The 18,326-nt window shown below is 44.8% G+C and overlaps 1 protein-coding gene across 2 annotated transcripts in view; it reads left to right on the forward strand.

The window, feature by feature from the left end:
• ETAA1 (ETAA1 activator of ATR kinase) overlaps nucleotides 1–15,129 on the forward strand; it is a 33,601-nt gene extending 18,472 nt beyond the window's left edge. For both annotated transcript variants that reach the window (XM_040351254.1, XM_040351255.1), the window contains 2 exons: nucleotides 1,760–3,585; nucleotides 14,799–15,129. In XM_040351254.1, the coding sequence (XP_040207188.1) occupies nucleotides 1,760–3,585; nucleotides 14,799–14,923 (1,951 nt within the window). In that variant the 3' untranslated portion in view covers nucleotides 14,924–15,129. The remainder of the gene's footprint in view (nucleotides 1–1,759; nucleotides 3,586–14,798) is intronic.
• Nucleotides 15,130–18,326: the final 3,197 nt, after the last annotated feature.

Raw genomic sequence — 18,326 nt, forward strand, 5'->3', positions numbered from 1 at the left:
CTGCACACAATACAGCTCTCATTGCCTGTTGCTAATCCCAAGCACAAGTGGGGCTATGGGAAATGCTGAATATTACACTGGAGTTTTTAAGAGTTATGGCCACTGGGGAGTGTTAAACATGTTAGATTCACAGCTATACACGGCTAAAGTTATAGAAGTCTTCCTGTACAAATTAGAAAAAGCTATGCTCCACAGTTTGTTCTTTAACCACTTAAGACCCGGACCAAAATGCAGCTAAAGGACCTTGCCCCTTTTTGCGATTCGGCACTGCGTCGCTTTAACTGACAATTGCGCGGTCGTGCGACGTGGCTCCCAAACAAAATTGGCGTCCTTTTTTTCCCACAAATAGAGCTTTCTTTTTGTGGTATTTGATCACCTCTGCGGTTTTTATTTTTTGCGCTATAAACAAAAATAGAGTGACAATTTTGAAAAAAATGCAATATTTTTTACTTGTTGCTGTAATAAATATCCCCCAAAAATATATAAAAAATGTTTTTTTTGTTTTACTCAGTTTAGGCCGATACGTATTCTTCTACCTATTTTTGGTAAAAAAAATCACAATAAGCATTTATCGGTTGGTTTGCGCAAAATTTATAGCGTTTACAAAATAGGGGATAGTTTTATTGCATTTTTATAATTTTTTTTTTTTTTTTTACTACTAAATATCAGCGATTTTTTTCGTGACTGCGACTACTAAATATCATCGATTTTTTTTCGTGACTGCGACATTATGGCGGACACTTCGGACAATTTTGACACATTTTTGGGACCATTGTCATTTTCACAGCAAAAAATGCATTTAAAGCGGGGGTTCACTCAAAAATAATGTTTTAACATTACATTCAGCCGAGTTGTCAGATTGACAATCGGCTGTTTTTTTTTAAATTTTATCCCCGTACATACCATATTTTCACCACCGCTTCCGGGTATGTCTTCTGCGGGACTGGGCGTTCCTAATTGATTGTCAGGCTTCCGGCCGTCACATACAGCGCGTCACGAGTTGCCGAAAGAAGCCGGACTGCGAGTCTGCTCTATACGGCGCCTGCGCACCGACATTCGGCTTCTTTCGGCAACTCGTGAAGCGCAGTATGCGACGGTCGGAAACCTGTCAATCAATTCGGAACGCCTAGTCCCGCAGAAGACATACCGGAAGTGGCGGTGAAAATACGGTATGTACGGGGATAAAATTTAAAAAAACAGCCGATTGTCATTCTGACAACTCGGCTAAATGTAATGTTAAATTTTTTTTTTTTTGGGTGAACCCCCGCTTTAAAATGCATTGTTTATTGTGAAAATGACAGTTGCAGTTTGGGAGTCAACCACAAGGGGGCACTGATGGGGTTATGTGTTCCCTGAAGTGTGTTTACAACTGTAGGGGGGTGTGGCTGTAGGTGTGATGTCATCGATTGTGTCCCCCTGGGTACTATTACAGGACATACCTGTACGTACATGTGCCCAGCCGTGCCATTCTGCCGACGTATATGTGCAGGAGGCGGTCCTCAAGTGGTTAATGGTATAGACAGGCCTCATTTACTAATCAGGAGGTGGCATTGGGCAGCACAATTTTTTTTTTTTTTTTTACAAATAACTTTAGCAAGCTATATCTTTTGAAGCACCTTTTCACTGAAAAAAAGCGTGCATGCATTTTATTGATATACTTGTTTTGGTTTGTGGCAGATTAATTGTGTGATCATGTTAATTTTACCAAACCGCTTGAATTGTGGGGCTTACTTTCCCATTTTGGTGTTTACTGTTGCAGATCTAGAATTCTGAAAACAGAAGAAAAGCTGATGGAATTGGCAAAGCAATTAGACAGGAATTTGGTTGAACATAAAGACCAGAATGATGACTTAATAGAAAAAGGTCTCAAAGCTGATAATGTTGGTAATGCTCAGGAGGATGAAGATAACGTGTCCATGGAGTACATCCCTGAAGAAGATGAAGTATCTCTAGCATTGAAATCTGTTAGCCAAAGCTCAGGAGTAGCAGCTGAAAAGAGCAGTCAGAAGCCTGTGGACCAGGAGGCTGAAGAAGAACTTAATGATTTGTTTGATTGTTCTACACAGAAATACAGCGGACGGTTAAGCCAAACTTTGTCACATGTTTCCACAAGCAGTATTCAAGAGTTGGTTTCTGATACAGGGAAAAATCAGGTACTGACAAAAAATACAGTTGCACCTGAAAGCAATAAAAGTTCAGATCTTTTTTCTTTCATTTCAGAAGAAAATTCAGATATGCTGCAGTGTGAAAAAAATTCCAAGCAAGCTGTGTCTAGTGGAAAGGAGCCCGTCCAATCCTCAGATATGGCTCATTCAGTATCAAATAGCCAGGATGACTTTGAAGATGAATGGGGAGATGACATTCTTGAAGACGATTCTTTTGTGATGCAGATTACTCAAAATCCTGAGTTAATTGCTACTCCAAAAAGTAACTTGTATTCAAAAACACCAAAAGGTGCCAATTCAGATACTGTAAGGGGGCAAGAAAGTGCTGGCTACGCAGCTAAGGTCATTACCTCTAATAAGCCAAATACTTTTAAATTTGTACCCCAAAAAGTAAACAACATTGAGGGGAGTAAAATGAAAACATCTGACTTAAAGAGAACTGAAACTTCAAATATGAGAACAGACAAAAGTACAAGAGACAAGACAATTACCAGCGCACATTCTCTAGGGTCATCGCAGGCCCAGGTTACAAAACAAAACGCCTCTGCCCTAAAATCTTCAACAAATCCTTCCTCTAACTTTGGAGTATCCAAAACGTACACCTTTTCATCAAAGCCCTTAAGCTCTAGAAAAGAAAAGGATGAACTAAGCAAAAAGGTTATCCAAGTTGTACAAAACACTCATGCTGGCTCTAAAAACAAGGAGTCTGGTTACTCTGATGAATGGGATGACCCTAAGTTTTCTGATGAGGTCTTGGATATGTTCTGTGAATCTGATAGTCTATGGGAAGAGAAGGACGACGACGATGATGACCTATTGTATCAGGTCTGCGATGATGTGGAAAAGTTAACTCAGGTTCAAGCATCTGAGGGAAATACTCAGTTCTCTAGTTCAAGTCATACGGTTTCCACCAAGAGCGTTGTCACAAATTATAAAGCTGAAGCCCATGTTACTACAAACTGTTCTTATGCTTCAAATAAATCCAGTGAGTACGCATTAAGTTCTAATACAATAACTGCCAAAAGTGTTTCTCCTGCATCTGTAAGTGGAAACTGTTTAACTACTTTCCAAAGGACAAACCAGGCTTCTGCGACATTCAGCAGGTCAAACTCTATGCCTTCTGTGGCGGACTCTAAAAATTATCATGAGCCTCACTCACAAAGTGTAAATAATCCACAGTCCACCACAACCAATGCAAAAACTTCCCAAGCACCTTCAAAGTACTCTTTTACAAGAACTAAGCCTTCTCAAGCACTGTCTGTCCACACAAATGAATTTCTCCCTGGAAATGAGAGCACTTCTAAAAGGCATCAAAATTATGTTGATGGTAATAACAGAAATCACTGTTTGCAGTCGCAAGTGCTTCCTAATCAACAGTTAAAACGGCATCTTTCAGAATCAACGATACAAACATCAAAAGGTATGGGAATTACTGTTAAGCGTTGTTCTCTGGCATTTAGGTGCTGCTGAAAAGTACAGGCACACCATCCAGTCCTGCTGCTAGCAGCCTGTTAAACCCTGAAAGGCTGACAGCTGTTGTGACTAGATGGTGCATTGAACAATACTTAATGTGGTTGTAAACCCTTACAGACCACTTTGACCTACAGGTAAGCCTAGAATTAAGGCTTACCTGTAGGTCCAAGAAATATCTCCTTAACCTACACGGTTAAGGAGATATTTTCAAGAAAGACGGCACCGATGTCTACGGCGCATGCGCCGTATACAACGGCACGCAGGCGCACTAAGCATGCCACTACTAACGGCATCATGACATCATCGCTGCTCCGGCCAGTCACAGCGTCGGAGCAGCGATACCTGGAAGTCCCTCTGGTTATCATGGCGGTGACAGAGGTGGTGTCCGAGGACCGCTGCGTGGGCATCGTTTTCAGGTAAGTAATGCATAATGAACTAGTATGCTGTGCATACTAGCTCATTATGCCTTTTGTCTTGCAGGGTTTTTTTTTTTTTTTTGAGAGAGGGTTTACTTCCTCTTTAAGTGCTTTAGTTTAATGCGATATGCGCCCAGGGCCAAATGCCCAGAATACAGACTGCTTGTATTCTGGGCATTCATCCCACTTGCTGCACTAAATGTAAGTACCACTCAGTGCCCCATCCAGCTGTAGCAAGTGTCAGCTTCTCATAGTTTGACAGGCAGCGGATAACAGGGCTTGTACATTCCACCCACTCCTAAATACTGGCGATTCATGCATCGGGGGCTACACGTCCAGTTTGCATAAGGCCTTAGTACAGTTCTTTGAAGACCCATATGAAGTCCAAGCTGCAGAATTATTCTGGCGCATACCCCGCTTGTATTGTTACCGTCATTGCTACTGTGTAGTTAAGATACAGAACTGGTCAGATTTAAATCCATCTATGGCATGGGTGCTCAACCTGTGGCTCTCCAGCTGTTGCAAAACTACAATTCCCATAATGCCTCAGCCTTTGGGAGACATGCTTGTACCTGTCAGCGGCTTGCAATGCCTCATGGGAATTGTAGTTCCGCAACAGCTGGAGAGCCACAGGTTGAGCACCCATGATCTATGGGCATGAATTCTGTAGTGACGTGATCATATTCAGGCATAATTGGGGCATAGCAGAATTCGCCTGGAAACGTAATGTCACCTTATATGATAGACTTGGTGTTATCCCCTGATATTTATTTATTCTCTAATTATAATGCTGGGGACTGGTCATGTGACTATACCAGAGAGATCATCCCAATCAGAAAGTGGAAAGTAAGAGTTTCAATGTGTGAAATTAAAAAGAAATGGCACTAGGTAAGACTTTGCATTGATGATTGTTGAAAGGTTTGCAAAGTACTGCTGACAAAAGAGTGGGGGGGGGGGGCACTTCAGAACGTAGTTTGTTGGCTGTCTGATCAGACACTTTAGTTTTTGGGAAACATTGACATTTCAATCTGAGTTTACAGTGACTGTAAAAAAAATAATAGATATAAAGTGCAGCCAGCTAGGCACACTTTCAGCAGCTGTCGTTCTCTTTGCTAAAACTGAATACTAACCATCCAGCACTTCCTGGCAGTGACTGTCTAACTGCCTATGCCCATCTCACACTTGGCTATCAGACAATCTGGCAACCTGTCATTATAACGGGCCAGTAAGAATGTGGGGAAATGAGAGGGAACAGTTAGAGTGAGAACTGCTGTAGGTACTCCTAGATGAGTTCACTTTATATCTGTAGTGCATCCAGAAAGTATTCACACCGCTTCACTTTTTCCACATTTTGTTGCCTTATTCCAAAATGGATTAAATTCATTATTTTCCACAAAGTTATACAAACAATACCCCATAATGACAATGTGAAAGAAGTTTGTTTGAAATCCTTGCAAATTTATTACATAAGTATTCACAGCCTTTGCTCAATACTTTGTTGTACCTTTGGCACAAATTGCAGCCTCAGGTCTTTTTGAGAGTGATGCTACAAGCTTGGCACACCTATATTTGGTCAGTTTCTCCCATTCTTCTTTGCAGGACCTGTCAAGCTCCATCAGGTTGGATGGGGATCGTCGGTGCACAACCATTTTCGGATCTCTTCAGAGATGTTCAATTCGAGATTTTCCTAGCTTGTGACGGAAAATATTGATTATATGAAGACAGGAGGCGAGTATCTTATGCATTAATCCTTCTTTATTAATGCTCACAGCAGAAGTGTAAAACCTTTAACGAATGTAATAAAAGAAAAAACTGGTAGAACCACACCTCCCAGCAGTCCCATGGCCTAAACCACTCCCATTCTAGTCTCTATAAATGGACTGCTCCCACTAGAATCTTCCTCTTTCTTTGCGTGAGTACGAGGTGTCGTTTCCTAATCTCCGATTACCGACTCTTCGGCCAGCCGGCCCACGATTTGTAACCGAAGACTTTCAAAGGAGGAAGGTCGTAGGCCCCGACTGTGTCGACCCACCGCACTTGTTGATTGAACCGAACAGGGGAACATCACCCTAACCATAGGTCAACCGAACGAACGAATCCAGGTAAACGAAAAATCAGTAGCCTGAAATAGAAGACCCAAAACATGAAAGGGTTGGGAAGGGAGGGAAGATACTCGCCTCCTGTCTTCATATAATCAATATTTTCCGTCACAAGCTAGGAAAATCTCGAATTATACATCAGACAGGAGGCTCATATCTTATGCAAGTTCAAAGCTAACACAGCATAAATGTATATACCAAGAAAAGGTCAAAACATACATAGCAATCAAACATCATAAAACAGACATGGCAACATGATCCTCCGGTCTGAAATAGAAAAAACGGAAGACTGATTCAGAAGACCAATCAGCCGCCATTAATAGCTCAGAGAGTGAGCCTCCGGTCGCCATCACCTTGGTAGCCATGGCCCCTCTGGCCGAGTGTGCTCCAAACAGCGTGATGTCTATACCCGCCAACGCCATGGTGGACCTAACCCAGCGCGCTAGAGTGGCGGTTGTGACCGGATGATGAGGTCTGATGTAAGAAACTAATAGTTGGGAGGAGTCCGGACTACGTAGATCCGCGGTGCTAGCTTCGTATGCTTGTAGGCATCTAACCACACAGAGTCGTGGGTGTGTAGGGAAAAAGGGATAAAAAACCGAGTGCAGGCCGGTCTTCGTCCTGCGGACTATCGTGAACTTGACGCCTTGAGGTGAAAATTGTCGCCTAGAGATGTCCAAGGCTCTAACGTCGGAAACGCGCTTTATAGAAATCAGACAAAGCAGGATAGTAAGTTTGAATGACAGCATCTTGAGAGACAGCGACTCGTTGTCTTCCCAGCTCGAGAGCATGGCAAGGACCCTGGAAACGTCCCAAGTGGACTGATACTTAGGCCGCGGGGGTCGTTTGAACCTGATACCTCGCAGGAGTCTGCAGATCAGGGGGTGTTTGCCGACAGGCCTGGAATCCACTGGATAGTGATAGGCCGATATGGCCGACCTGTAAACATTGATGGAACTGTAAGCCTTGCCAGAGGAAAAAGACTCCGCCAAGTAGTTCGCAATGATGGTTATAGGGGCACGCAAGGGATCAGCTTGCCGTTGGTCACACCAACGTACCCAAAGTAGCCAGGCTGATCGGTATGCCGACCGAGTCCCCGGGGCCCAGGCCATGGTGAGGAGGTCTCTAGCCGAGCTTGAAAGGCCGTCACCCGGGTCTGGCATCCAGAGACCAGCCATGCTAGGAGCATCAGATTGCCTTCTTCCACTAAGGGGTGAATGCCCTTGGTCGGGTGTAACAGGATACGAGGGAACTGGGGAAGGACTCTGGGGTGGTCGATGATCGAGTCCAGCAGCAGAGGGAACCAAGGTTGAGCTGGCCACCACGGTGTGATCAGAACCACCGTTGCTCCCTGATTGGCGATTTGCCGAAGGACCCTGGGGATCATTGAGAACGGGGGAAACGCATAATGTGTACCCCCTGTCCAGGAGTGGCGGAAAGCGTCCACTGCCGAGGACCCTGGGTCCGGTCTCCAACTGAAGAAGTGGGGCAGTTGGTGGTTGAGGCGAGAGGCGAAAAGGTCTATGCCCAAAGGTCCCCAAAGTAAATTTATCTGGGTGAAAACCGAACGGTCCAAGCCCCAGTCGCTGGAGTCTACCAGATATCGAGAGTTCCAGTCTGCTACTGTGTTGGAGACCCCCGGGATGTATTCTGCTAGCAGAGAGATGTCTCGAGACAGACAGAAATGCCAGATCTCCGCGGAGATGTCCGCTAGAATCTTGGATCTGGTACCTCCCAGGCGGTTGATGTATTGAACCGCTGAAATATTGTCCATGCGTAATAATACGCAACAGTTGGTCCGTGTTGCCAGGAAACTCGGAATGGCGAAGAGAGCCGCTGAGAGTTCCAAAGCGTTGATATGTAACAGGGATTCCTCCCTGGACCAGATCCCTCCTGTGGACAGTAGCCCCAAGCGGGCGCCCCAGCCATGTCGGCTTGCGTCCGACTCGATGACAACATCTGGTTGTGCATTGAAAATTGTCCGGCCGTTCCACTCGGTGGCGTGGCGGAGCCACCAGCGTAACTCGACCTGAGCTTCTGGGGATATGGACACTTCGTCCGCGTAGCGGAGGCCCCGTCGCAGGTGTAAGATTTTTAACCTCTGGAGGGCCCGGTAATGTAAGGGGGCCGGGAAGATGGCCTGGATGGATGCAGCTAGTAGGCCGACTATGCGTGCTAGAATGCGTAGGGATAGGAAACCCTTGCGCAGAACCGCCCTGATCTCTTTTCGGATTAGAGCCAATTTCTCGCTGGGAAGTCGCAGGATAGCGAGTTGGGTGTCTATTGAGAAACCCAGAAATTCCATCTCCTGTGCAGGGACGAGAACCGATTTTTCTCGGTTGATTACGAAGCCCAGGCTTTGTAACAGGTCGATGGTCCAGTTCATGTGACGATACGCCAGATTCCTGGAGTAAGTCATTATGAGGAGATCGTCCAGGTAAATGATCAGACAAACTCCCCTGCTCCTCAGCGCTGCCACGACCGGTTTCAGGAGCTTGGTAAAGCACCACGGGGCTGAGGACAGGCCGAACGGTAGGCACGTAAATTGCCAGATGCGACCCCACCATCTGAAGCGGAGGAGATGTTGAGACTCTGGATGCATGGGAACCGTGAGGTAGGCGTCCTTTAGGTCTACCTTCACTAACCAGTCCCCTGGGGTGAGTAGGTCCCGGAGGCAGTGAATGCCTTCCATCTTGAAATGCCGATAGGCGACATGTTGGTTCAAGTCCCGGAGATTTATGACCGGGCGATAACCCCCCCCCTTCTTCTTGACCAGGAAGAGGTTGCTGAGGAAGCCCGGGGATGGGGTGACGACTTCGGTGATCGCATGTTTGGCTAACAATTCCCGAAGTTCGGTGTCTATAAGGGTCACATTTTGTTCTGAAAAATGGATAGGAGGTGGTATTATCCCCAGAGTCGGTGGGGAAACCAGGTCTATTTGGAAACCCGTTACCGTGTTCAGAACCCAGGGATCTGCCGTAATCGCAGACCAGGCGTGCGTAAAAAACATTAGGCGGCCTCCCACCGGTATGAGGGGAAAGGGAAAGAGAGTGGTACTCACCGGAATACGGGCGTGAACGAGGGTATCCTCTTTGGCCGCGTCCTCTCCAGGGTCTTCCACGGGGGGGGAAGAATGGTGCCGGTTGCGCGGTGGTGGTATAGTGGGCGGGAGCCTGGTTATAGTGTGTTTGGGCAGAAGACCTCTGAAAGGATCTGCCCGTGTTGTATCGGCCGGCAGAACGGCCCCTGTTTCTGCCGGCCCGGGGAAAAACTCTGGCATTGTTGGTTTTCTTCAGGGATGTTTGTGCCTTGTCCAGGCTGTTGAACATGCCAACAAATTTATTAATGTCCTTTATTAAGGACTCGCCAAAAAGCATGCCCTCTGCTGAGGGGCCTGGCTCGGACTCTGCTAAATGGGCTAGTTGCGGGTCGAGGCGCATGAGAATTGAGCGCCTGCGCTCGACTGAACAGGCGGTGTTGGCGTTGCCCGTAAGGCATATGGCTCTTTGGGCCCAACCGCGCAGTTGAGTTAGGTCAACCCCTTGGCCAGTTGTTGCGGATTGTTCCGCCAGATTCAGAATCTTGGTCAGAGGCCCGAACAGGTCCAGGATACGATCCTGGATATTATTGAAGGACCGATCGATCCCTTTCTTAGGCATCTTTCCTGTTTTAAGCAGGTATTTCATTAGTATAGGGTCCACTGTAGGTGTGACAACCGCTTTCATAGGGATATGCGGGCGGGGGCACTCCGCTCTAAGTTTGTTGCGATTGGATTTATCCAATGGTCTCCGTGCCCAGAGCTCTACATACTGGGACACATGGGGCAGGGGAGACCAGTCCCCCGAGCGGGGATGTGAGATAGTGTCAGGATTGAAAAGGGGTTCCCCCATGGCGTCTAATACGTCTTTGCCCTGGTTGTCAGGGTTGGCATCCGGGAGGATTGCCGAAGCCCCCGCATCCTCTTCCTCATAACAATCAGACCCTGAGACCTCTGATTTATCCGACTCGGCGGATGAATCGTCGTCTGACTCTATGATGTAAGAGTCTGGTTTGGCTCTCTTAGCGGAACCATGCCTTTTTGTTGACTCTCTGAGGCTCAGAGGTTGAAAAGGGTCTGTAGGATGCGTGGGGTGGCAGTCCGTGGAAGGATCTGCTCGCAGCATATTGTTAGCTTCCCCTGCCGGGGAGTCATAAACCGTCACCACGTTCTTCCTTTTAAAGGAGGATTTTCCCTTCTTTGTGGCCGGTTCTGTGCCGAGTGGTACAGGCACAGGGGGATAGTTGGATTGGGAAGCTCCAGAAGCGGCAGTTACTGCTAGTGCTGCTTGGACAGACTGGTTAATAAGATCCTGTAATTGGGAAGTACTGAGAAGGTGAGTAGGTTCCAGGACCAATTCCTGCCCTGTGGGGGAGGGGGAGCCCTCTTCAGTCATGGTAATGAAAGAGAGAGGCAGCGGTGCAAGGGTTAATAGTGCACAGAAAGTTTGCAGATATCTGTGAAAATAATATATATATATGGCAGGCAAGCACACCTAAAGGTTCTGTGAGGATTTTGGGGTAATAGAATGTGGGCACAGGGTAAGGATGGGAATTAAATTCCCAGGAGAAAATGCGGTGAACAGACTATACCAGGCTCTCCCTCCGGTCACCAGCGCCGACTGGCACGCGACGGGAGGAGAGCCTGTGAGCGAATGCGCTCTGGGGGCGAAGTCTCGCGAGACTACGGCCCCCAGGCGTCTATTGGTTGGAAGGTGTGAGAGAGCACGTCTCCCGGGTCCAGCGCGCGAAGCGATAGGACGGCGGGGGCGGCTCTGCAGGAGTAGAGCGAGGGGAGGCTCCGCCTACTTGGCGACGCGCGTTCGTCCTATGGAGGGGAGAGAAGGGGGAGATCTGACAATATCAGCGGTGCCAGCGGAACGGAGGTAAGGAAAGATATAGAGAGGCACAGAAAAGTGCTAAGGATAAAGAGGTGTAAGGTACAGTACACTAAAGGTAAAAAGAGCTTGGAAAAAAGCTAGGTATCAAGGAGATATGGGATTTCTTCAAAATCGCACCACAATAGACATAGAAATATATATAATATATATAATAATAATATCAATATCTAATAATCCGTGTATACTTATCTATGCTCCGCCGTGAGCAGAAAGAAAGAGGAAGATTCTAGTGGGAGCAGTCCATTTATAGAGACTAGAATGGGAGTGGTTTAGGCCATGGGACTGCTGGGAGGTGTGGTTCTACCAGTTTTTTCTTTTATTACATTCGTTAAAGGTTTTACACTTCTGCTGTGAGCATTAATAAAGAAGGATTAATGCATAAGATATGAGCCTCCTGTCTGATGTATAATCGGGTTTATGGCTGGGCCACTGAAGAACATTCAGAGTTGTCCCGTAGCCACTCATTTGTTATCTTGGCTGTGTGCTTAGCAGGGCTGTGGAGTCGGAGTCGAGGAGTCGGAGTCGGGGGAAATTTTGGGTACCTGGAGTCGGAGTCGGCAAACAATGCACCGACTCCGACTCCTACTAAATTTAGATTGGAATAATAAAAAAAAAAGCAAGTTTAAATGTCCCAATTCACAAAAAGTTATAATTAATGACTTCTCTACTGTAAGAATAAAGACCAATGCATGCAGTGCCTCACGTAACCGCAAAACGAACACGTTAAGTGACCGTGAAGAAGCATGCTTTTCATGTGCTTCACTATATGGCACGCAACGCACAATTAGGAGCTGCAATACTTATACTTTCCATAGTTTTGTGTTCTGCTTTTACAGGGAATGCAGCGTCCATGTGTAACCTAGCCTCTCACTGATGAGGGATTAAATAAATATGTTTTTTGCAGGACTAGAGAGTGAGACACTTGTATAAGTGAAGGGAATGGAGGGCCAATAGTTCAAGACTGAAGCTGTAAACCAGGGGTCCTCAAACTATGGCCCTCCAGTTGTAAAGGAACTACAATTCCCATCATGCCTTGTCATGTCAGTGAATGTCAGACTTTACAATGCCTCATGGGATGTGTAGTTCTGCAACAGCTGGAGGGCCGTAGTTTGAAGATCCCTGCTGTAAACCATTGGAAAAACTGCTGTCATTTAGCTAAGGCTATAAAAACTTGTAAACTCCGATTGTTAGCTTAAACTTTAAACATGACTATGGGATTCTCCTAGGAAAATCATGTTTTAGAATAAATGCCCCTTCCTGGATCCTCCCACTGCCCTATCTTCAGCAGCAGATAAGCACACAAAGGAGAAAGCAGCAGCCCAACTACCTCTCTAAGATTATTTTCAGCCCTAAAAATAATAAAGTCTGACTTAAGAGCCTCTATGAAAGAGGATCTGGCAGAGGCAATTCTCTTCCTTAGAACTCTACATTGAATTGATTTGCATTTGCTAAGCCTATAACTACATTTCAAGATTAATATAAACCATTTCTAGGTTTTACAGATTTTGTTTTTGGTTCATTATAGATAAGCTTTGTTTTTGTTCTAAAACAACCAAATAATGTGGTTTGTATTTTTGAACTGGTAAAGATCCTGTTCCCGATGTTTATGCCTGCTGCTACTATCCAGCCACTTGGTTGATTAATATTTTTTTTTTTATAAAACTTTGTTTTCATTGTGTTTGTCTTTTGCTTAAACTGTGCAATACAGTAGACTGTTGGCTTCCCAGCCAGTAGTCCTGTGGTAGGTTGCGTTTCTTTCCCTCAAGGAATGTATAAAATACATTTGCATATTAATACAGAGGAGTCGGAGTCGAGGAGTCGGGAGTACATAAAACTGAGGAGTCGGAGTCGGAACATTTATCTACCGACTCCACAGCCCTGGTGCTTAGGGTCATTGTCCTGTTGGAAGATGAACCTTCGCCCCAGTCTGAATTCCAGGGCGCTCTGGAGCAGGTTTTCTTCAAGGATGTCTCTGTACATTGCTGCATTTATCTTTCCCTTGATCCTGACTAGTTTCCCAGTTCCTGACGCTGAAAAACTTCCCCACAGCATAATGCTTCCACCACCATGCTTCACTGTAGATACGATATTGGTCAGGTGATGAGCGGTTCCTGGTTTCCTTCAGACATGACGCTTGCCTTTCAGGCCAGAGAATTCCACCTTTGCTTCACCAGACCAGAGAATTTTGTTTCTCATGGTCTGAGAGTCCTTCAGGTGCCTTTTCACAAATTCCAGGCGGGTTGTCATGTGCCTTTTACTGAAGCGTGGCTTTCATCTGGCCACTCTACCATACAGGCCTTATTGGTGGAGTGCTGCAGAGATGGTGGTTCTTCTGGAAGGTTCTCCTCTCTCCACAGAGAAACATTGGATCTTAGAGAGGTGACCAAGAACCCATTGGTCACTGACAGACTAAAGCCCTTCTCCCCAATCACTCAGTTTGGCCGGGGTGCCCAGCTCTAGGAAGAGTCCTGGTTGTTCCAACCTTCTATTTAAAGATGGTGGAGGCCACTGTGCTCATTGGGACCTTCAATCCTGCAGAAAATTTTCTGTACCCTACCCCAGATCTGTACCTCCATACAATCCTGTCTCGGAGGTCTACAGACAATTCCTTGGCTGGTTTGTGCTCTGACATGCACTGTTAACTGTGGGACTTTTTTATAGACAGGTGTGTGCCTTTCCAAATTATGTCCAATCAACTAAATGTGCCACAGGTGGACTCCAAGTTGTAGAAGCTAGTGGTCAACTGATATGGGTTTTTCTCTCTGGCTGATGTCAATATTTAGAAATAGGGGAGGCCGATACATGATGCCGATTTTTGCAGCCGATATTTTAGGCTGATTCCCCCCCCCTTCATCTCATAAACTCAGCCACTCCCACTCCACTACCCCCGGTTTGCTTTTGTCACTCTACCACACACTTGATGTCCTCAGTACAGTACACTGATTGGAAGCACTGGCACTGGTATGTGGCGCTGATTAGAAACACTGGCACTGATAGGCGGTATTGGCTGGCACAGATGTTAGGTGGCACTGATTGGAAACACTGATTAGCACTGACTGGTACTGGCAGGTGGTACTGATTGCCACTGACAGATGGCACTGACTGGCACTGGCAGGTTTCACACTGAGCCCATATAGTATAACTGTGTGTGACTGAATGCAGAGACCAGCTGTTAAAACTCATCTGTGATGTTGGGGTGGGCGGGACCCAGCAGCTATCAAACACCAGCCAGTGATTGGCCTACCCCCGACATCACGGAATTTTGGCAGCTGGTCTCTCTCGACATTCAGTTACATGTCAGTTTCACACAATTATCGGCTCATCGATGCAGATTTCTTTTAAAAAAAAAAGGCCAAATATCGGCCGATATATCAGTCAGCCTCTAGTAGAAACATCTCAAGGATGATCAGTGGAAACAGGTTGCACCCAAGCTCAATTTTGAGTGTACTGGCAAAGACTTCTTATATACATGTGTTTTTTTTTTTTTTATCATTCTTTGCAACGATTTCAAACAAACTTCTTTCACTTTGTAGAGTTTTGATGAAAATTATTAATTTGATCCATACAACAAAATGTGGTAAAAGTGAAGCACGTGAATATTTTCTGGATGCACTGTACTAGTAACTTTTGCTTTTGGTTTTTATATTTTAGGTTTTCAACCTATTGAGGTCATTAGTGTTTATGATCTGTCCTCTGTTTCTGTTCTAGTCTTTGTCTCAGAAGACAGAAGTAAGAAGTGCTCAATGGAAGAGATTGAGCGGAAAAAACGGGAAGCTTTGGCTAGAAGAAAAAACAAAGAACGAGTGTGTTCCAATGACAACGCACCTACATAGTGATCCGTTAACATCCACTGTTAATTTTTCACAAAAACTAACCTTTTTGTTGGATGTTAAAGTTTCTCTGTGAGAAAATAATTCACAGCAAACACTGTTATAGTTTGTTTTATAAATGTTTACAATGTCAAACTTTTTTGGTATAAGTATTCTAATATGATTAGGAATAAAATCTGCGGATTTGTATTCATCATGCTTTCTTAAAACACTGTCTCCGAGTCTATTTTCACTACACAACAAAGTTGAAAACTTTTCTTCCAAGTTTTTCTAAAAAAACATTTTCATATGTGTTTTGTTGGTGTTACATTTGCTTAATAAATATAATTGTAACTCATTCTTCTTGTATATCTGATAATACCACACATGATTTGACATTCCATTTATGCCTGTCCTGCTCATAGACTTTTTTTCAAACCCCTTTTTTTTTTTGTAAATATATCTTTCTTGGCCAGGTTTAGCAGGTAACCGCATTAAAGTTGGTTACCACTTACTAATTGAGAAGGGGAAATAAAGAGTTTAGAAAGTGTAAACTGTATAAGTATTATGCCCAGATGCCCTTTAAAGCAGAAACGTGTGCAAAAACAAAATTATTTTTTTGGATCCTGACTCCATGGCCGTGATGATGCTGTGCCTGGACTGATAGTGATGTCAGCAGAGAGCAGACTTCAGCCCGCTCTCTGCTGATAACGGATTACAGGAGTGCAAAAAAAATTGCACTCCTTTGATCCATAGGAGAAGTCCAGCCAAATGAGCTTTGGCTAGACTTTTCCTTTTTAATCTTGGACACTACTAAAGCACTGAATTTCTACAGGATACAAGACGTTTTGTAAATGGAAGAGGTCATAATCCACTATCATTCACTGTGCTAGAGCTGGAGAAAATAATGGTTGTGGACAAATATCACTATATCCAAGCACCTCGTCCCAAAAATTTATCACAGAGGAAAAAATGGAAAGGGTACCTGAGGAACCCAGGGACTATTAATCGGTGCTAGTAGGAAATCAACAACAAGGAAGTATAGAAAAATATTTTATTTTTAACAATTAGATATATGTAAAACAACATCAATCAAGATGAATAAATAAGATCTCCGATAAAGTATAGAAGGAAGATCAATTGACGCATTGGCTTGTATACTTGTGCTAGAGCTGGAACTGTACAGTATTGTAAGGGATGAATGAAGCTATAAGTTTTCTTAATTGTACATCACAGGGCACGGTATGGTATGCATGGTCTCTGCATATTCATGACCTATTTAGGTTATATTGCCACCTACCGGTGAATGGACAATAAAAAGAAAAAAGCAGGGTTCTCTGCCCAGGCATAACCCCTCGCAGCACAGCCTCAGTTTTGTGCTAGTGTCCTCGGCTGATGGATGTGCCTGTAAGGTAAATTTTAAAGTCTTTAGAGAGACTTATGAAATTACTGCCTGTTTCCATACATCCCTCATGGAGAGACTTTATGCAGGTTGGTCACCTATGACTCTGGGGCCAAGAGGGGGCGCCTCTCAAACCCCACTACAAAGGAACATTGTGCATGGTCTGTAATGATGCTGGTCAGCACTGGATCCTGTGGACAGTGCTCACAAGGGCACTTGGCATCCAGTAATGTCACAGGCAGGGTGCTTTACTGGTCTAAAACTTTGATTCCCCATGAGGAAGTCATGTCCCTAAAGGCCTCTTTGGGGGGGTATGCCCACTATGGTTGTGAAGATTGGACTTTTACATATAGCCTTGTTTCCTAGATTAATGTCTCCTTGTGTGGATGTCCCCATAGTTATAGCTGTACACACTCCCTACTACAGTGTTTCTTGGACAGCGTGCTGGTGATGGAGGGGCAGCTGTGTCTGGGAAGCCTGTGTTGAGAGTACTGCTGTGTATGCAGGCTGCACCGAGTGGAGTGATATACTGCAGGAACCTTATTAAAAAGGCAGTACTGGCACATGGGCAATGATGTCATTGGGTGCACAGGCAGCCACCTTTTTGGATCCCCCCTGCCACCGATTTATACTCATGAGGATCACTCTACAGGTCCGAAGTTTGCAAGAAGATCTCTCTCCACAAGATTAACACTGAAACTGGGGTAGCACTCCCTTCCTTGGTTCTGTCCTTGCAATTAATTGGGCAGGCTGTACTGTGGGTACGCTAAGCCACTTGCTTTGAGCAGACACTCCTATCAGGGGTAATGCCTGGTAACTGTCAGAAAGCTATGGCAGAATGCAGAGCGTTGGAGAAGGACAAAGGGGTGGGGGTTACAAATCTCTTGTGGACAGGGCTCCTTGTATAATTTGCACTGTAATAGCTCACCTAGGGGCAGGTCAGATCTGAATCCCTGCCCCTATCTGTTTTTTTCAATGTTTCAGGAGCACATTCCTCCAGTTCATTTGTATCAAGGGAGTCATTTTCAGCAGCCATTTTTTGTCCCGTGTTTTTTTGAAAAGCCTTTTCTATAAGAGGCTTAGGGTCCCGCTCTGCCACAGGCACAAAGGACCACAGTTGTCCTTAACTAAGATTGAGAACTAATTCATAGGTGTAGCTTCTAGAATCGACTCCAAAAGTTTTGGCTCCAGCAGCCACGAAAAAAAGGGTTCTTTTGAGAAGCACAATTAATCGCTAAAGAATCAGATTGCTATTCTTCCCCCCTCGCGTTCTTAAAGCATTTCTCAGATTCTATGCAGGGTTCTCTGCTCACAGCTGACCGCTGTCAAAAAAAAAAAAAACATGCAGCCTGCCAAGTTCATGACAACATCGCTTGGAGGTCAGGAGAAACATTGTAACATTTCGTCCTTTTAGATCAAAGGAATGAACTTCGGTCTGTAAATGAAGGACGTTTAACCACTTAAAGACTAAAACTTTTTCTGTATTTTATGCTAGAAAATTACTTCGAACCCCCAAACATATATATTTTTAGCAGAGACCCTATAGAATAAAATGGCGGTTGTTGCAATATTTTATGTCACACATGCATCTTTCAAATGCATTGTTTTTGTGGATAAAATACACTTTAATGAATTAATAAAAAAAAAAACGTAAAGTTGGCCCAATTTTTTTTGTATAATGTGAAAGAGTATGTTACGCCGAGAGAATCGTGATCTTCATTCTAAGCAAAAAAAAATGTGATTCTCATTTTGGCCAGAATCGTGGAGCTTTAAGCTTCTTGTCTCCAAAGGAGTTCACTTAGCAGTACCCTTCAGCTGTTGCAGAACTACAAGTTCTATGAGGCATAGGAAGACTGACAGGCATAAGCATAACACCCAGAGGCATGATGGAACTTGGTAGTTTTTTTCAACAGCTGGAGGTCTGCTAATTGCACTTCCCTGCTATAGAGGAATTCTTTAAACTTTGGTTTTCTCCACACATTGATTTTGCTTTTTCCTACCTGAACAAGATACTGACGTCCAGTG

This window comes from Rana temporaria, chromosome 4 (genome assembly GCF_905171775.1).
Source record: "Rana temporaria chromosome 4, aRanTem1.1, whole genome shotgun sequence".
Taxonomy (NCBI): Eukaryota; Metazoa; Chordata; class Amphibia; order Anura; family Ranidae; genus Rana; species Rana temporaria.